Genomic DNA, 21,648 nt, shown 5'->3' with positions numbered 1-21,648 from the left:
GTATAATGTATATTTCTGGTCACCACAGGGAGGATTTGGAGGCCTTAGAGAACGTGAAAGAGATTTTTGAGGATGTTGCCTGGCTTGGAATATATAAGCTGTAAGGAGAGTTTGGAAAACTCGGAGACAGTATATAACCATAAAACCCACGGACAAGGGAGGCGCAGTTGTAGTATGGCGCACTGACTTCTACATCGCCGAGGCCAGGCGCCAACTCTCCAACACCACCTCCTACCGCCCCCTTGATCATGACCCCATCCCCGAGCACCAAACCATCATCTCCCAAACCATCCACAACCTCATCACCTCAGGTGACCTCCCACCCACGGCCTCCAACCTCATCGTTCTCCAACCCCGCACCGCCCACTTCTATCTCCTTCCCAAAATCCACAAACTTGAATGCCCTGGTCGACCCATTGTCTCCGCCTGCTTCTGCCCCACCGAACTTATCTCCAACTATCTGGACTCCATTTTCTCCCCCTTGGTCCAGGAACTCCCTACCTACGTCCGTGACACCACCCACGCCCTCCACCTCTTCCAGAACTTCCAATTCCCCGGTCCCCAACACCTCATCTTTACCATGGACGTCCAGTCCGTATATACCTGCATTCCCCATACAGATGGCCTAAAGGCCCTCCGCTTCTTCCTGTCCCACAGGCCCGACCAGTCCCCCTCCACTGACACCCTCATCCGCTCAGCCGAACTCGTCCTCACCCTCAACAACTTCTCTTTCAATTCCTCCCATTTCCTACAGACAAAGGGGGTGGCCATGGGTACCCGCATGGGCCCAAGCTATGCCTGCCTCTTTGTAGGTTATGTGGAACAATCCCTCTCCCGTACCTACACCAGCCCTAAACCCCACCTCTTCCTCCGTTACATTGACGACTGTATCGGCGCCGCCTCGTGCTCCCACGAGGAGCTCGAACAGTTCATCCACTTCACTAACACCTTCCATCCCAACCTTAAGTTCACCTGAACCATCTCTAATACCTCTCTCTCCTTCCTGGACCTCTGTTTCCATCTCTGGCAACCACCGAGAAACCGATATCCATTTCAAGCCCACTGACTTCCACAGCTACCTACAATACACCTCCTCCCACCCACTTTCCTGCAAAAATGCCTTCCCTATTCCCAATTCCTTCGCCTCTGCCACATCTGCTCCCAGGATGAGGCATTCCACTCCCAAACATCTCCGATGTCCTCGTTTTTTAAGGACCACAACTTCCCACACCCCCCTCCCCCAGTGGTCGAGAACGCCCTCGACCGTGTCTCCCGCATTTCCCGCAACTCACCCCTCACACCCCCTCCCCGCAATAACAACCAAAAGAGAATTCCCCTCATCCTCACGTATCACCCCACCGACCTCTGGATCCAACGCATCATCCTCCGACATTTCCACCATCTGCAATCCAACCCCACCACCAAAGACATTTTTCTCTCCCCACCCTTATCTGCTTTCCGGAGGGACCACTCCCTCCGTGACTCCCTTGTCTGCTCCACACACCCCTCCAGTCCCACCACACTCGGCACTTTTCCCTGCAACCACAGAAGTGCTACACCTGGCCCTACACCTCCCCCCTCACCCCCATCCCAGGCCCCAAGCAGACTTTCCACATCAAGCAGATGTTCACCTGCACACCTGCTAATGTGGTATACTGCATCTGCTGTTCCCATTGTGGCCTCCTCTACATCGGGGAAACCAAGCGGAGGCTCGGGGACCGCTTTGCAGAACACCTACGCTCGGTTCGCACTAAACAATTGCACCTCCCAGTCGCGAACCATTTCAACTCCCCCTCCCATTCCTCAGACGACATATCTATCCTGGGCCTCCTGCAGTGCCACAACGATGCCACCCGAAGGTTGCAGGAACAGCAACTCATATTCCGCTTGGGAACCCTGCAGCCCAATGGTATCAATGTGGACTCCACAAGCTTCAAAATCTCCCCTCCACCGACCGCATCCCAAAACCAGCCCAGCTTGTCTCCGCCTCCCTAACCTGTCCTTCCTCCCACCTATCCCCTCCTCCCACCTCAAGCCCCACCCCCATCTCCTACCTACTAACCTCATCCTGCCCCCTTCACCTGTCCGTCCTCCCTGGACTGACCTATCTCCTCCCTAACTCTCCACCTACACTCACCTTTATTGGCTCCATCCCCGCCTCTTTGACTTGTCTGTCTCCTCTCCACCTATCTGCTCCTCTATCCATCTTCTATCCACCTCCCCCTCTCTCCCTATTTATTTCAGAACCCCCTTCCCCTCCCCCATTTCTGAAGGGTCTAGGCCCGAAACGTCAGCTTTCCTGCTCCTCTGATGCTGCTTGGCCTGCTGTGTTCATCCAGCTCTGCACCTTGTTATCTTTGGAAAACTCCGATTGTTTTTGCTGGAACATTGGATGCTGAGGGCTGACCTGATAGGAGTATATAACATTATGAGAGGCATGGATAGGGTGGATAATTGGAGTCATTCCCCCAGGGTAGAAATGTCAAATCCTAGGGGGGCATAGGTTTGAGGTGAGATGGAGAAAGTTTAAAGGAGATGTGTGAGGAAAGCTTTTTTTAAAACAGCAGGTGGTAAGGGCCTGGAATGCACTGCCAGGGAAGGTGGCAGAAACAGATATCATACCAACATTTAAGAGGCATTTAGACAAACACATGAACAGGCAGGATAGAGATGGAGCATGTGCAACTTTACTTTCGAATGGCATCATGGTTGGCATAGACATGGTGGCCCGAAGGGCCTGTTCCTGTGCTGTACCGATCCATGTTCGATGATTTTTTCCAGAATAGTCTAATTACTGTCTGGATTATGACAAATCATTTCAATGGACAAGTTCAACAAAATATCCTAAGATGATCTAGTTCCTCATACACAATGTCAGTTATTAAGTGCATTAGTCACAAAACGGTGTAAATTTCAACGCCAGTCCCTGCTCACATACAGGGCAATAATTGTTTTGTCACTGGGAAAAACAATTATCCTCCATAAAAGAACACAGAGTATGCTACTCTCATATGAACTAATATCCAGCAAACTCAAACCCGAGACAGTCCAGAAATAAAGTTAAAAATGCGCAAAATCTTAAAAAAAAAGGTGATATAAACCACCTATCTAAATACACATTTCACTTTGTCTTGTAACAAGACCTCAAAAGCATTCATTTGTTAAGCCAGTAGAACAAGCCAGTTCAAGTGCCAAAGAAGGTAATAAAAACAGAAAGTATTGGAAACACTCAAGAGATCAGGCATTGCATGTGGGAAGAAACAGAGTTAAGAATTTGGCTTGATGATCCTTCATCAGAACTTAAAGTGTTAACTCTGTCTGTCTACAGATGATGCCGAGTGTTTCCATGATTTTATACTTTTAGTAGATAAGAAACAGGAGGGGCAGGCCTTTCAGCCCCTCAACCCTGTCACACCATTCTATAAGATCATAGTTGATCTGCCCCAGGCCTCAACTCCTTTTTTATGCCAGCTTATCATAGACTTCAACTCATCAATATTTCAAAAATCTATCCACCTTTCCTGTTGAAATACATCCAAAGATCTCGCCTCCATAATTCTCTGGTGTAGAGAATTGCAGACATTCACTACTCTCAGAGATGAGATTTATATACATCTCAGTTTTAAATGAGTTCCCCTCATTCTGCAACTATATCCCATGGTTCGAGATTCCCCACTCGTGGGGATATCTTCTCAACACCTACCTTTTCAAGTCCCCTCAGAATTTTGTACATTTCAATAAGATTGCCCATCATTCTTCTAAACTCTAATGATTAAACCTGTTTAGCCGGTCTCGAGAAAGCAATCCTTTCCTTTATTCCAAGAATTAGCCTGGTCAATCTCTTTTGAACTTGCTATAGAAGCTAACAATCTCACACTTTCCTACATTAAGCTCCATCTACCAAGTTTTAGGCTACTCACTCAACTTTTCTACCTATAGCCCCTTGAAGATTCCTTACGTTCTCATCACAACATGCTCTTTTTATGTCATAATGACGAAGAATAGCTCTGACTGCTCACTCGAGTTCAGTGTTTTATCCACATGACAGCAGTTTAGATATTGAAGCACTCCCCTTACTGCTGCATTCAAATTTAACAAAGCGTATTGAATTATCTTGTGTCAGTTTGGGTCTTCAAAATGAATTACTACATATCCATAAATTTAATTTAAACGAAAGGACCTTACAGAAGTGCTCCCAACTCCAGAAACTTGAGCTCCACTTTTGGGAGCTCGGGCAGTGGCTTGAGGCACTGTGCCATATTGCAAGGCTGAGAGTTACTTGAATAGCTCATTCAGAAGGATGGTCATACTGCAGGTCAAGTGTCTGGAAGAAATAAGGGAATGGTGAATCAAAGACAAACAAGCAGGGAGTACAGTAGTCTCTTGGGGTCTGTCTCAGTTACGATTTTGGAAGCTGAGAAGGGCCCTGGCTCCTCAAGGGAATGCAAGCAGAACCCAGCTTCTGACACCACAAGCAGCCAGACTGTCAATGAGGGGAGGAAGAAGAAAGCAGGAGCAATAGTAATAGGGGATTAGTTAGGGGAACAGACAGAGGTTTCTGCGGCTGCAGAACAGACTCCAAGATGGTGTGTTGCCTCCCTGGTGCTTAAGTCAAGGATGTCACTGAGCAGCTGCAGGACGTCTTGAAAGGGGAGGGAGATAAGACAGAGACTGTGGCAGACATTGGGACCAATGATATCAGTAGAATGAGGGATGAGGTCTTGTATCAGAGTTCAGGGATTTAGGCAGTAGATAAACAAGCAAGACCTCAAAGGTTGTAATTTCTAGATTATTTGCAATGCCACAACCTCGTAAGCACAGATATAGGAGAACAGAGCAGATGAATGCATGGCTGAAGAGTTGGTTCAGGAGGGAGGGTTTTAGCTTCTTGGATCACTGGGACTTTTCCAAGGAAGGTGAGACCTCTGCAGGTGAACCTACACCCAAACCAAAATGGAACCAATATCCTTGTGGGACAGTTTGCTTATGCTGTTGCAAGGAGTTTAAACTAGTTTGGCAGGGGAAGGGAACACAATGTGTTAGATCAATCGTGACACAGTATACCTGAGAAAAGGAACCTAGGCAGAGGGTGTTCAGACGTAACAAGTCTCCAGGGAGCAAGACAAGACCAGATGGCTTCTATTTTATTGCTAGGAGTATTATAGATTAGAGAGAGGAGTTAAGGGCACGGATTGACATGTGGAATTGTGATGTTGTTGCCATCATTGGAAATAGCTGAGGGAGGGACAGGACTGCCAGCTCTCTTCTGGGATATATGATCTTTAGGCAAGACATAAAAGAGGTGGTGTCACAATATTAATGAAGGAGTCAGTTACTGTAGTAAGGATGGATGATATCTTTGAAGGGTCATCAAATAAGGTTTTGTTGGCAGAGCTTAGGAGTACAAACGGGTAGCTACATTGATAGGTGTATATTAAAGGCCCGCAAACAGTCAGCAAGCAGTTGAGAAGCAGGCATGTAGACAATTCATTGAGGTGTGTAAAACAGTAATCGGGCAATTATATTAGGGGATACAACTTGCTTAATTTTGGTAATCATAGTATAAGGTGTTTAGAGGGGGTAGACCTCCTAAAATGTATTCAGAATAGCTTTTTTATATCAATGCGTAGATTATCCTACAACAGAGGGTGCAGTGCTGGACCACATGCTGAGAAATGAAGCCAGAAAGGTGTTCCAAGTGGTGTTGGAGGAACATTTTAGTGGTAGCAACCACAACACCATAAGTTTTAAGTTTGTAATGGATAAGGGAAAAATGGTCTTCAAAAATGCCGTTTGGACTGGGGGGGGAAAGGAGAGAGCAGATATTATCAAGATGGCAGGATCTGGCCAAGGTAGGCTGGGAACAACTACTTCAGCGTCAATCCATAGGAATATTTATAGTTGGACAAAAGGGAAAAGAGCGGTGTTTAACAGGTACAAAGGGAGCAAAACAATGGACGCCCTAATGGAGTTTAGAACGGACAGACAGGATCTTAAAAGAGCAAAATAAAACCCCAAAGACCTGCAGATGCTGGAAATCAGAAAGAGAAATAGAAACTGCTAGGAAAACTCAGCAGGTCTGGCAGCACCCATGGAGAGAAAGTGTGAACGATTCTGAAGAAGGGTCACTAGATCTGAAACTTTAACTCTGCCTTCTCTCCACAGTTATTGCCAGACCTGCTGAGTTTTTCCAGCATCTTAAGAAAGCAATTAGAAGAGCAAAGAGGGGTTATGAAGAAACACTGGCGGAAAAGATTGGGAGAATCCCTACAAACTCTATATCAAGAGGAAAATAACAGCCAGAGAAAAGTATAGTACCCATTATGGACCAAGGGGGAAAATCGGAGGATTTTAGTGGAGTCTTAAATGAGTACTTCTCAGCTGTCTTCACTTGGGAAGAGGATGTAGGTACAGAATTTGGGAAGACTGACTGAGAGGTTCTTGAGCAAACTGATATAGGGAGGAGGTATTTGAAGTTTTGGTGGGCTTTTAAGTGGACAAATCCTCAGATCCGGATGAGTTGTATCCCAGGCTGCTGTGGGAGTTTAGAGAGGAAATCACCAGGGCCCTGAACCAAATTTTTAATTCCTGTCTGGCCACAGGTCACAATTATCGTTGAGTGCCAAAATGGGCACATTATTCACACACAGTTCAGTAGGAATTTATAATTCTAAAAGCAAAAGTAAGCATTCTACTAATATCACACAGACACCTGACCCCACAACCAAAGGAAAGTGATGGTCAATCTATCTCAATGTTTAAGTTGGATTATAAGTGATATACAATAAAGAAACAAACCATTCTGCCCAACCAATCTAACTCAGTGTCTGCGCTTCACTTGAGCCACACAGTATATACCATACAACATAAAGTGGATGCTGGGTTCTGGTGAAAATCTAAGGTTTGAAACATAAACACTGCTTCTCTTTCCACAAATGTTGAGCATTTGGAGTATTTTCTGTTTTTACTTCAGATACCCAGCATCCGGCACATTTTGCTATTGGTCTCTCAGGGCATCAAGGGATAATGGAAGCAGGTGGCAAGGTGGAGGTGTAATCCAAGACTGGTGATAATCATATTGAATGATGAATAGCCTTGAAGGCCATAGCCTTGAAATGTTCACATTTCTTGTGTTCCTGCAGCAGTGGGACTGGTGAAGCTGGTTTTTCTAAACAGCAATTCAATACACCAACATTCTTGCTTACAGGCTTGTCATTTCTTTCTTTAAAATGATAGGTGGCTAATTATAGGAAAAGTAATAATAATTTTTGAAATATAATTTGTACTATGAAATCTAGATTACCTGTATAAGTTTTATTCTTACTTTTAGGCTGGTGTTGGATCTTGGCTGGCTAAGGTCATTGAACCTCCAGGTTTCTGTACCAGGTGTTTCTGTTCCTTCCCTTGCTGCATCTGGTGTAAGAAGAACATCTCCTCCAGGCAACTGAAAGAGACCCAAGGAACGTGGTGGTTCTCTCCTGTTCAGGAAGGAAGAAATATGGGTCAAGTTCCACTAAGCATATTTGCTAAGCTAAGAAAAGTAGTTAGGACATAGCTGCTCAAGATCAGCTAGAAGCCATTTTGGATCATGAACCAATCTTTATGTCACACTTCAGCATTTGGAGGGTTTTCTTTTAAAGACATCAGTAACAACAATAGTAAATGTTCTGTTGCATTGGAGCTTTGGTGATTTTTTTGTCATTGCACTGAGTTCACTTGACAGTGGTATCTCTTGAACTTGAACATAAATATAAAAAATGGAGCAGCCCAGATAGTAAATGATGACATAAGGACAGCAACGGGAAGAGATCTTATCTCAGATGATAAGTAGGATAATTTTATGAATGGAGATTATGAATAGTCAGAAATGTTATTGGAAATAGTTTATAGCTCTCCAGCAGTAGTTAAACCATTGATCACAGTTAAAACAAGAAACTACTGGTGATTGTAGCAAAGGCAATGGAATAACTGTTGGGGATTTCAATCTTCATAACAACTGAACCAATTAAATTGTTAAAGGCAGTCCAGGAGATCAACGTGTTGAAAACTTTGAATCATGGCTTCCTGTAACAATATGTTGTGGAACCCATTAGGAAGTCAAGATACAGTAAAATATCCACTAGAGACAAAAGTCAGAATGCCTGAATTCCTTATTATGCCTGAAAGTGGTATATTCCAATTTGAAACAAATATTTTAAAACTAAAATGAATTAGACTGATACAAGGGGACAGCTGGTTGAGGTTGACTCACAAAATAGACTACAAGTATGACAATAAATGAGGCTAAAGGCAGGACTGTCAGCGGTGAAAATGGGACCCTTGAGGGAGGCAGCCCATTCCCTACCAAGTTCCGAGTAGGGTAACCTGTCGAGCTTATCCCCATTCCCCAAACTTCTCCTGTTAGCCTTAGGATTATTGACCACTTATGGGTCTAAAGTCTGGAAACTCACCTGCTCAATGTAAAACTACAGGATAGGGCAGGAATGGATTACAGGGCAATCTGCGGCGTTTAGCAGACACCCTCAGCCTGCAAATACACTTGTGGGACACCATAAAACTCTGCCCATGGATTTACGAGAGGTATTTGAGTTAATTTTGACAATAAATAGAGAAGTTTATTACATGAAAGAAATAATAAAACAAACCAAAACAAGTGACCTAAAAATAACAGTTTGGAAGATTTCAAAACACCTGGCAAAACAAAATCCCATCTACTCCCCAGCGCTATCACTTTACAGTTAACCAAAATCCAAAAAAAATTTCCAGTCCTATCACATCTGTAGGTTTGACTTGACAATTCCTGGTTTTGCCCCTGTATAGTACAAACAATAGTACAAACATTGACCCAAAAATGGACAAAAACAGCAGAACTTCAAAGATAGGATGAGAGCGACTCCTCTCGACATCAAGTCAAAAACTAACAGAATGAGTCAATGAGTCAATGGGTATTGAAGGGAAAACTCTGCAGGTTTGATCACATCTAATACAAAGGAAGATGCTTTTGATTGTTAAACGACAATTGTCTCAGTCCCAGAACATCACAGCAGAAGTTTCTCAGATCTGACAGAAAAATTGTATAGAACCATTACCACTCTACTAAATAAATTTAATGTTTATTTAATATTAATTTACTTTAATTTAATTCACTTAAATATTCTGGTTTGTCATTTGTACATAATATAATGTATCAGTTGTACAACAAAATCAGCAAAACATGACTGGCATGGGGATTGGTGGTTCCTGTAATGAAATTCATCCAATTATGTTCAAGAAAAACAAAGGCCAAAACAACATTTTACAATCAAATTAATCATGTCAGAACACATTTCACATTTTCAGCTCCAAAGCAGAGTTCAACTAGTAGTTGAGTATTAGTTGAACTGTAATTACAAAATGAATGCAGCTCAAACCATAAGTTATTTCAATCAAGTAGTTCGAAAACGAGTCGTACTGGACTTGAAATGTTAACTTTGTTTCTCTCTCCACAGGTGCTGCCTGACTTCAGTTTGTTGGCATTCTCTGTTTGTCAGTGCACAAATGTAATCAAATCTGTTTCCCAATCCACTTTGCTTCTAGATATTTTCTAATCAAACCATTTGGAAATGTAATTATAGTCTCTCTGCAACAGGTGGGACTTGAACCCAGGTTTGCCAGCTTAGAGGTATGGACACTACCAATGCACCACCAGAGTCCTTCTCACCACTTTGCTTCTATGAAATCTACACAAATGAATTTGTCCCCAATGTGTACAGAATATCATTAGCAACTCAAAGTCACAGATGAGACAGAAAGTAGGCCACTTCATCTGAGAAGATGAGAAATTACAGCACTGTTGTATCATTCGGAAAACAAAAATACCAGTCAGCTCCACTGGTTGGATATCTTTGATTATCTCCTTGCACATTCTGACCAGTAATTTTTCTTCATATAAATATGAAAATAAGTAAACATTAAGAAGTTCCAACTGGTTCAATTATGTTAACAAGGGGCAAATATTTTTCATCAAACCTTTTTTGTCCCATTGTGGTGATGTATAATATTTTAAAACATGCATGTGCAGCAAGAGTAAATTTCAATTTTGATTACTTTCTTCACTATTTCATGGTCAAGCATTTCTTTGGTCAAGGACACACTTAGTGAGGAGAAGGAATGATGACAATGAAACGAATAGTTGCCCATTCCAAAATTAACTTCTTGTTCCAAAAATTTCAGTTATCTAGCAGTTTTAAGAACTCTAAACAACACTACTGATAACTATTTACTGGTTAGAAAAAATTGAAGCAGGTGGTTGAAATTTAACAGTATCAAATTAAGACAACAATGTTGGAATATCTCTGAACAAGACCCATACTGTACTCAAAGCATTATCTCTGTTTCTCTCTCCACAGATGTTGAGTTTCTTCACATTTTCTGGGTTTGTTTTGGAATATTTCTGTGGTGTTTTCATTTAATGACAGTATCTCTCTTCAATAATTCACCTTTCCTCTTCAATTCCTTAGCATATGACCTGCTGTTGTTGCCGCTGGTTGGCTCGCCGAGCTGGTTTGTTGTTCCGCAGACATTTCGTTACCGTGCTGCACTGAGGATGTTAGCAAGCACGATAACGAAATGTCTGCGGAACAACAAACCAGCTCGGCAAGCCAACCAACCTCAACACCCACAACCCGAACTACAAATCTACCGCAAAACCTTTGCCACTATTTGTGCGTGGCAAGTCCAGTCCAATGGTAAATCCAAGCATGTTGACAGTGGGGGTTTCAGTGATTGTAACACCACTGAATGTTAAGGGGCAGTGATTAGATTGTCCGTTATTGGTCATGGTTATAGCAGCACTAACATTCATACCACACAAATGCCAGCTTGTTGCATGTGAACATGGACTGCCTCAGTATCTGAGGGGTCGTGAACAGTGTTGAACATTATGCAATCATTAGCAAACATCCCCACTTCTGATCTTATGATGGAGGGAAGTTCGTTGATGAAGCAGCTAGAAGATGGTTGGGCCGAGGACAATACCCTGAGGAACTCCTGCAGAGATGTCCTGGAGCTGTGATGATTGATCTCCGACAATCATAGCCATCTTACTATATGCCAGGTATAATTCCAACCAGCAGAGAGTTTGCCCCTCAAACCCCATCGACTGCAGTTTTGCTAGAGGTCCTTGATGCCACACTCAGTCAAATGCAGCCTTGATGTCAAGGGCTGTCACTCTCACTTCATCTTTGGAATTCAGCTCAATTGTCCATGTTTGAACCAAGGCTGTAATGAGGTCAGGAGCTGAGTGATCCTGGCAGAACCCAAACTGGACATCACAGAACAAGTTATTGCTGAGCAGGTGGTACTTGATAGCATGCTGATGACACCTTCCACCACTTTACTGATGATTGAGAGCACACTGTTGACTGGGTTGGATTTGTTCTGCTCTTTAGGTACAAGACATAACCTGGGCAGTACTATTGCCCATATCCTTTGCAGTATCCGGTGTCTCCAACCATTTCTCGATGGTTTGTGGAGTAAATCAAATTGGCTGAAGACTGGTATCTGTAATGCTGGGGGCCACTGGAGGAGGCCGAGATGGATCATCCACTCAGCACTTCTGGCTGAAGACTGCTGCAAATGCTTCGGCCTTATCCTTTGCACTGATGTGCTGGGCATTTCCATCACTGGAGATGGGGACATCCTCCAGTGAGTTGTTTAATTGCCCACCACCATTCTTGACTGGATGTGGCAGGGCTGCAGAGCTTCTATCTGATTTGTTGGCTGTGGGATCACTTAGCTGTCTGTCACTTGCTGCTTATGCTTTTTGGCATGCAAGTAGTCAACCTGGAGAAGCTACCAATGAGGACATCTCATTTTTAGCTATCTCTGCTGCTGCTCCTGGCATGCCCTCCTGCACTCTCCATTGAACTAGGATTGATCCCCTGACTTGATGGTAATGGTTGAGTGGGGGATATGCCAGGCCATAGCGTTGCAGATTATGCTGGAGAACAGTTCTGCTGCTGTTGATGGCCCACAGTGCCTCATGGATGCCCAGACTTGAGTTGCCAGATCTATGAGAAGTCTGTCCCATTTAGCACAATGACAGTGCCACACAACACGATGGAGGCTATTCTCAATGCGAAGGAAAGACTTTGTCTCCACAAGGAGTGCAGTGGTCACTCTTACTGATACTGTTATGGACAGATGCAACTGCAGTTGACATAGATTAGTAAGGATGAGGTCAAATATGTTTTTCCCTCTTTTGGTTCCCTCACCACCTGCCGCAGACCCAGTCTAGCAACTATGTCCTTTAGGACCCGACCAGCTTGATCAGTAGTACTGCTGCCAAGTCACTCTTGATGGTTGACACTGAAATCCCCCACACAGAGCATTTTGAACCCTTACTACCCTCAGTGCTTCCTCTAAGTTCACACAGACAAGTACTGATATTCTGCAGAGGGAGGGCACTACTTGGTAATCAGCAGGTGGTATTTAATGTTTAACCTGAAGCCATGAGACCTCATGTGGTCAACGTTGAGGACTGCCAGGGCAACTCCTTCCCAACTGTCTACCATTGTGCTGCCAACATATCCAGAGATGGTGATGGTGATGCCTAGGACATAGTCATACTAATGGAATCACACTTACAGACAATGTCAGGCTATGGCTTGACTAATCTGTCAGCCAGATCTCCCAATTTTAGCATTGTTAGTAAGGGGGAGATTTCAGGGTCGACAGGACTGTTTCTGCTGTTGTCTTTGCCAATGCCTACAATGCCAGGTGGTCTATCCCGTTTTGTTTCTTTGAAAGTTTATAGCAATTGATAAAACTGAATAACTTGCTAGACCAATGATTCACTTGAACCCGGGTCCCCAGAACATTAGCTGAGTTTCTGGGTTAATAGTCTAGCGAAAATACCGCCAGGTGGTATATAAAAAATCCATCACAATTTTCCAAAGCAAATGCTCTGACTCTCACAGCAACACCAGAGATAGCTATCCATTTATATCTTCAGTTTTTTTTTCAAAGCCCTGCCCACAGATATCCATCACGAATATGCAATAGGCACAACTTAATCCACAGAATTTGGTCACCAATGCCACAATTTCTCAGAGGTCATGTGCACAGCAGTTCTAGCATTATATTTTTATGAATTAATTTTATGAAAAATTAAAATGATGGTAATTTAATCATAAATACAAGACATTATTACTTGTTGCAGTAATTTATTCTGACCATTTCTTGGGTTTTGATCCTGAAGTTCATTATTTTAATGTACACCTTGTTGGCTCAGAGAGAAGTCTAGTTCAAAGTATTCATGCCTTGGACCTCTGATGTTAATCAAGTTCAATGTACAATCATGCAAGCAAAGTAGAAATTTTAAACACACTAGTTTTCAGGACAAGAAATTATAAGCAATGTAAGCGAATACTTTAGTTTCATATTCCAACCGTTTTGTATTCAAACTATCAAAAAAATTTTGCTTCATCTCAATGCTGTTGTTCCCCAAATAAAACACATACAGTTAGGATAGTGAGAGACGTGCAAGCATTTCTTGAATATTTCTGCAAAGTCAATTGCACCTTACATGAAAAATCTATATAGAACTTTGAGCTACAAATGTTGAAATTTTGCTGATTATGGGCCAATGTAATACAAATCTTTAAAATTATTGGAGGATGGGATAAAGTTGATAGAAAAAGCAGACAGTTTTCTAGACTTGAGCAGTCTAGAACAAAAGGACATAAATAAAAACGTGCTTGAATGGAAGCTAAATACCAACATGGATTAACTGGGATAATCAGCCTGTTTCAATATCATAATCTCAATGTATGAAACAAACATATAAAATATTAGAAATAGGGAGCAAGCTATCATTATCTGTAAATGGTAAACATCATGGTGATATATCTTTCAATAACTCTGATGGAAGGTCCATGCCAGATACAGCCTTTATCCCTCCACATGCTGACTGACTGGCTAATTATTTCCCCCATTTCCCCTACTTCACTATTTGAGTGAATACAACAGGGAAAAGATTGTCGAGTCAAAAACCAACAAACCATATTGATTACATTTCACAGAAATAAAGAGTAAAAAGTCTAAATGAAATGAGCAGTGCAGGACAATGAAGAGCAAGAATCAAGTGGAACACACAATGCAATTCAATAATGGAAGTACAGTAAAGCAACGGAAAACTACTAGATTCTTTTTCAGTTCCAATTGCTATTCAATCTTTGTCTACAAGATAAAACTCTCTTTTCCACCTAGAAGTCATACTGGATTTGAAAATGATAACTGCTTGTGTCTCCATAGATGTTGCCAGATCTGCTGTGTCCTCCAGCACTTTCTGCTTTTATTTCAGATTTCTAGCATCACAGCACTTTGTTTATGTTTTAGGTTTTCATTTTGCTAATTTCAAAAGCTGTCCCATGAACTCTGGTGTTACTATTACAAGGGTCATTAAATTTCTATCGCTGTGAACAGCACATTGTAGAAAAAAGCTTTTTGGATTAGTAACTGCGTCTCTCTTGCATCTGATGGTTGGTGTTTACCCTGCAGCACTGTTGAATCTATTGTTTATTACTGGATTACCTCACTAACCCAATCACTCTTGTCATGCAAGCCACTATATTTTTCTGAATGAACTCTTCCCATACTGTATGCCTATATGATATGCTTTATACATCTTACATTATACTAGGTGATCACAGAATGGCTCTCTCTGTGCAAACCAGAAATGTATTCAGGTTTGTACGTATATCTGAAAAAGCTGTTATACTGGCACCATTTCAACTTGGACTATATGACTGTGAGCCAGCTCCTACTGTTTATGATGTTAAGTCTGATTGTTTTACTCCAGCAATAGTCTCAGATGCACAAAAACATGATTGCTTTCAAGATAAAGGATTCAGTAACATTAGCATAAAGTGCTAGGAACATTTGGATCAAGCAACATTTGCCAAGAGAATGTAGTTTGATGTTTTTCTGCACTGAGAATTGGAACCTGACAGAGTTACTACCCACAGTTCATAATGAGTTGTGATTAAAGGACTTAAAGAGGGGCTTAACCACTGAATAATTCAAAATTACATTTGATGTATTTATTATAGTCTGGGGCATTAAAAGGATTTGAAAACTTCTAAAATTGTGTTTAATGATGTAGTTTCCAATAAAAAAAAGTGGAAAAGCATCAGACATAGGAGTGCATTGGGAATTTTGTTTCAAATTGCAGCTACCTCTTTCTACGTATTGTAATTGTCTCCTCTCTTCAGACCTCTTTTCCTAAAGCACCTCAATGATTAAACGAACAGAACTGCAAGAAATATCTGAGATTACCCAAGACACAGTCAGCTGTAACCATTTCCTTTCCATGGCAATAAAACTTCAATTTGGGATGTCATGGAGAGATGTGTTTCAATAGAGCGAGATGTGTTTCAATAGAGCCAGTTGTGGTCAGATGCAGTTATACACTAATATTCTTCATCACAAAACTACACTCTAAATTGTAGCCTTCTTAAAAATGTATTTGCTCTGGTAAGGCAAGTAAAATTTAATAATTATATATAGAATTATTTTCACCATAACAGTGTTAATGCAATTTGCAAACTGGTAATCTAAGCTCACAAGGTTACTCAACTTTCCTAACACTGATACAAAAAAATAGTAATTTTCAAAGCTGCAGTCAAGTCTTTCGTCTAATATGAGGTGGGGAAATAGGAGCAATAGGTTAACAAACAACAGTCATACACTTGAACAGTAGAGAAACAGACCCTTCGGTCCAACTCGTCCTTGCCGACCAGATATCCTAAATTAATCTTGTCCCATTTGCCAGCATTTGGCCCATAGGCCAGTATTTGTCCTATATCCCTCTAAACCCTTCCTATTCATATACCCATCCAGATGTCTTTCAAATGTTGTAACTGTAACCACCTTTACTACTTCCTCTGACAGCTCATTCCATACACGCACCACCCTCTGCATGAAAAAGTTGCCCCTCAGGTCCTTTTTAAAAACTTCCCCATCTCACCTAAACCAATGCATTGTAGTTTTAGACCCCCCAATCCTGGGGAAAAAGACCCTGCCTATTCACTAAAAACCAAAAGAACTGTGGATGCTGTAAATCAGAAACAAAAACAGAAATTCCTGGAAAAGCCTAGCAGGTCCGGTAGCATATGCTGAGAGAAACCAGAGCCGACGCCCTGGACCCAGTGACCCAAGCACCCCAAGAGTCTGAGGAAGGGCCACTGGACTCGAAACCTGATGCCAATCAGCGCCCCCCACCACCACCATAGATGCTGCTGAGCCATCCCCAGCAACCCTGCCCCTGCTCTTGGCTATTCACCCTTCATGATTTTATAAACCTCTATCAAGTCACCCCTCAGGCTCCAATGCTCCAGGGAAAATATCCCTAGCATATTCAGCCTCTCCCTATACCTCAAAATCTCCAACCATGGCAACATCCTTCCAAATCTTTTCTGAACCCTTGCAAATTTCACAACATCTTTCCTACAGCAGGAGACCAGAATTAAACACAGCATTCTAGAAGTGGCCTAACTAATGCCCTGTACAGCCGCAATATGACATCCCAACTTCTGCACTCAATTCACTGACCAACAAAGGCAAGCGTACCAAATGCCTTTTTCCACTACTCGGTCTACCTGCAACTCCAGTTTCAAGGTCTCTTTGTTCGGCAACACTCCCTAGGAGCTTACCATTAAGTGAATAAGTCCTGCCCTGATTTCCCTTACCAAAATGCAACACCTCAAGTTTTTCTAATTGAAACTCCATCAGCCACGTCTCAGCCCATTGGCCCATCTGATCAAGGTCCCACTGTACTCAAGACATTACATGGTAGACACCTCGGGCTGAGGGAGCTGCACTCAACTAGGTGAGTAGGGATGAAATAACTACACAGAGGCCTGTATCCCGTCACCAAGTCACCCTTTATTTACATGTGCACAGTACATTGGCTGTGGCCAGCTAGCTCAAAGTCAGTTCCTCAACTGAGGAGATCCTGAAGCCTCCGTTTATATTTTTTTGCTTTATTTTCCCCAATTCTAAATCCCCTGATAACATTTTATATTCCTTCCATCTCCACACTACTGCTGCGGGGGAAAATAAGCACAGTTGTACAGCAGGGAACCAGTGTCAAGCGGAGCCCGGTCGGGGCAACGCCGTTGTGAAAAAAAGGGAAGTGGGAGGGTAGGGATCAAACCAAAATAGAATTGAAAGGGGAATAATGCACTCCACCCTCAGCAATGCCCACCTCTCCCTGAAGGCATCGAGCGCACTGGCGGACACCGTGTGCTCTCTCTCCAAGCACACCCGGATTCGAAAATAACCACAGAACGGTGCAAGCAGCCAGCCAGCAGAAATGGCCCCCCTCCAAGGCCCACTCCCTGGACCTGTTAATAGCCAGCCTGGCCAGGCCAAGGGGCAGAACCTGGAGAAGATCCTCCAACCTGCCCGCACCCCTCCACACCAGCTACCCAAAGATCAGGAGCGTGGGGCTGAAGTGCAATCAAAAACATAGCAACAGGCTCTTCAGGTAACTACAAAGGGAATGCAAATGCCCACAACCAATGTACACATTGTCCACACACTCCACAGTGCTGCAAAACAAATAGTTGGACTGGGCGTTCATGAACCTCTGCAATCTGCCATTACAAGGCACTGCTGCATTCTACACCGTCCACCCCCCGGAAAGAGGGAGGACCTCCGCAAGTCCCTTTTTTAAATTGTATTCCAATGTCAGCATCATCCAGGCTGGGATTTGCACCCATATCCCCAGATATTAGCCTCTGGGTTTCTGGATCACTGTTCCTGTGACACTACCACCAGGCCACAACCTTCCCATGTCCCTGTTTTTATTGGTCAGCCAGGGCACCCTGATTGTTAACATGGGCCAATCTCAATCAAAAAGATTGTCAACAAGATCCACTTGGTTCTAACCACTACAGGGGAGTATTTTATCAAACTATAGACCTGTGTCTCGCAGATGGTGGACTGGCAATGATGAGCCAGGAGGTTACTCGCTGCAAGACCCTGAGCCTCTGAGCTGCTCTTGTAGCCACAGTCCTCATATTAGAATTAGTTTTATTGTCGCATGTACTCAAATGAGTACGGTGAAAAGTGTACAAGTTGCCGCTAACGGCGACATCTTAGGTACAAAACTGTCTAGGTAGTTTTTTCAGTTCCAATTCTTGAAAGTAAAAAAATCTAGCAAGGCTGATTTGAGGAAAAAATTATAAAATGGAGGAAAAAAAAAGTGTTCAGAACAATGGTCTTCCAACCCAGTCCATGCTGGCACCCAGCCTCCAGTCTGCATCGGGCCTTGACTTCTGACCACCTCAGGGTTCACAAGGCTGAGAAATCGCTCTGGAATCACCTTGAGACCGGAATTCCATGCTGAGGCCATGCCAGGCTGACAGACCGCCACATACTACCCAAAGGCCGTCACGCCAGGGCGGGAGGATGTCACGCGGGCAGAGCAGACTCCACGCTGGGCCGGCAGAGGGAGTTCCGAGGCCTGGGGGCCCCAGGCTGGGAGGGCAGAGGCCGAAGCCGGGGAGACAGAAGAGGAGGAAAAGACAAAAGAGAAAGAAGAGGAGAAAACAGAAGAAACGGAAGAATGGAGCAGACAAGCTGTGGCTGCAGCGTCCTACTCCGTTGCCATCTTTAATCTGGCTATCACTAGTCCAGTTCAGTTTCTCGTCAGTGGATAACCCTCCAAATGGAAATAGTGTGGGATTTAGTGATAGTAATGCCATTGAATGCAATTTAGACTCTTTCTTGTTAGAGATGGTTGTTGCTTGACACTTGTGTGGCACAAATGTTATAATCCTGCAGTCATACAGCACAGAAACAGACCCTTTGGTCTAACTCATCCATGCTGACCAAGTTTTGCAAACTGAATCAGTTCCACACTAATATGTTTGGCCTATATTCCTCTCAACCTTTCCTGTTCAGGTACCTGTCCAAATGACTTTTAAATATTCTAACTAACTGCAACTACCAGTTCCTTTACTTGCCACTTGTCAGTCTAAACTTGATTACTGTCCAGGTCTTGCTGTATTTGCACACTGCTCCAATATCGAAGAAGCAGTCAATCTTGAAAGGTGCTCAACATTTTGCAATTACTGAATATCCTCACTTCTGACCTTATGATGTAGGGAAGGTCATTGAAGAAACAGTTGAAGATGACTGGGCCAAGGTTGCTGCCCTTAGGAACTCCTGGAGCAGGGTGACTTATGTTCAACAACCACAAACCACAATCACCGTCATTTGTGCCAGGAAACACTCCAACCAAAACGAGACCCCCACCCTGCCAAACAGACACACACACAGGAACAGGCCTAAGCCTGTCACCTACTTTCCAAGGATCTGTATCCCTCTACTCCCTGCCCATTCATGTATCTGTCTAGATACATCTTAAATGATGCCACTGTGCCCACCTCTACCACCTCCGCTGGCAACGCGTTCCAGGCACCTACCACCCTCTGCGTAAAGAACTTTCCACGCATATCTCCCTTAAACTTTTCCCCTCTCACCTTGAAATCATGACCCCCAGTAATTGAGTCCCCCACTCTGGGGAAAAAGCTTCTTGCTATCCACCCTGTCTATACCTCTCATGATTTTGTAGACCTCAATCAGGTCCCCCCTCAACCTCTGTCTTTCTAATGTAAATAATCCTAATCTACTCAACCTCTCTTCACAGCTAGCGCCCTCCATACCAGGCAACATCCTGGAGAACCTCCTCTGCACCCTCTCCAAAGCATCCACATCCTTTTGGTAATGTGGCGACCAGAACTGTACGCAGTATTCCAAATGTGGTTGAACCAAAGTCCTATACAACTGTAATATGACCTGCCAACTCTTGTACTCAATACCCCATCCGATGAATGAAAGCATGCCGTATATGCCTTCTTGACCACTCTAACCACCTGCGTTGCCACCTTCAGGGTACAATGGACCTGAACACTCAGATCTCTCTGTTCATCAATTTTCCCCAGGGCTTTTCCATTTACCACATAGTTCGCTCTTGAATTGGATCTTCCAAAATGCATCACCTCGCATTTGCCTGGATTGAACTCCATCTGCTATTTCTCAGCCCAACTCTCCAATCTATATTCTGCTGCATTCTCCGACAGTCCCCTTCACTATCTGCTACTCCACCAATCTTAGTGTCATCTGCAAACTTGCTAATCAGACCATCTGTACCTTCCTCCAGATCATTTATGTATATCACAAACAACAGTGGTCCCAACATGGATCCCTGTAGAACACCACTGGTCACAGTTCTCCATTTTGAGAAACTCCCTTCCACTACAACTCTCTGTCTCCTGTTGCCCAGCCAGTTCTCTATCCATCTAGCCAGTACACCCTGGACCCCATCAGCCTACCATGGGGAACCTTATTGAACGTCTTACTGAAGTCCATGTATATGACATCCACAGCCCTTCCCTCATCTATCAACTTTGTCACTTTCGCAAAGAATTCTATCAAGTTGGTAAGACGTGACTTTCTCTGCACAAAGCCATACTGCCTATTACTAATAAGCCCATTTTCTTCCAAATATAAATAGATCTTATCCCTCAGTACCTTCTCCAGCAGTTTCCCCATCACCGACGTCAGGCTCACCGGTCTATAATTTCCTGGATTATCCTTGCTTCCCTTCTTAAACAAGGGGACAACATTAGCAATTCTCCAGTCCTCCGTTCCTCACCTGTGCTCAAGGATGCTGCAAGGATATTTGTTAAGGCCCCAGCTATTTCCTCTCTTGCTTCCCTCAGTAACCTGGGATAGATCCCATCCGAACCATAGAACATAGAACATAGAACATTATAGCGCAGTACAGGCCCTTCGGCCCTCGATGTTGCACCGACCTGTGAAACCAATCTGAAAGCCCATCTAACCTGAACTATTCCATTATCATCCATATGTTTATCCAATGACCATTTAAATGCCCTTAAAGTTGGCGAGTCTACTACTTTTGCAGGCAGGGCATTCCACGCCCTTACTACTGTCTGAGTAAAGTGAGGGGACTTGTCCACCCTAATGCCTCTTAGAATACCCAACACATGCCCCCTCCTTATGCTGGCTTGACCTACAGTAATCAAACATCTAACCCTAACCTCAACATCCGTCATGTCCCTATCCTCAGTGAATACCGACACAAAGTACTCATTAAGAATCTCACTCATTTTCTCTGACTCCTCGCATAACTTCCCTCCTTTGTCCTTGAGTGGGCCAACCCGTTCTCTAGTTACCCTCTTGCTCCTTATGTATGAATAAAAGGCTTTGGGATTTTCCTTAACCCTGTTTGCTAAAGATATTTCATGACCCCTTTTAGTCCTCTTAATTCCTCATTTCAGATCGGTCCTACTTTCCCGATATTCTTCCAAAGTTTCATCTGTTTTCAGTCGCCCAGACCTTATGTATGCTTCCTTTTTCCTCTTTGCTAGTCTCACAATTTCACCTGTCATCCATGGTTCCCTAATCTTGCCCTTTCTATCCCTCATTTTCACAGGGACATGTCTGTCCTAAACTCTAATCAACCTCTCTTTAAAAGCCTCCCACATATCAAATGTGGGTTTACCCTCAAACAGCTGCTCCCAATCCACATTCCCCAGCTCCAGTCGAATTTTGCTATAGTTGGCCTTCCCC

The 21,648-nt window shown here is 43.4% G+C and overlaps 1 protein-coding gene across 1 annotated transcript in view; it reads right to left on the bottom strand.

Moving 5' to 3' along the window:
* LOC109917313 (C-Jun-amino-terminal kinase-interacting protein 4-like) overlaps window positions 1-21,648 on the bottom strand; it is a 222,875-nt gene that overhangs the window by 109,667 nt on the left and 91,560 nt on the right. Inside the window, exon 4 of the mRNA XM_048611076.1 lies at window positions 7,325-7,478. Within this exon, the coding sequence (XP_048467033.1) occupies window positions 7,325-7,478 (154 nt within the window). The remainder of the gene's footprint in view (window positions 1-7,324; window positions 7,479-21,648) is intronic.

Source organism: Rhincodon typus, chromosome 23 (assembly GCF_021869965.1).
Source record: "Rhincodon typus isolate 14 chromosome 23, sRhiTyp1.1, whole genome shotgun sequence".
In the NCBI taxonomy this organism is placed as follows: Eukaryota; Metazoa; Chordata; class Chondrichthyes; order Orectolobiformes; family Rhincodontidae; genus Rhincodon; species Rhincodon typus.
This window is presented reverse-complemented; position numbering and strand designations above follow the sequence as displayed.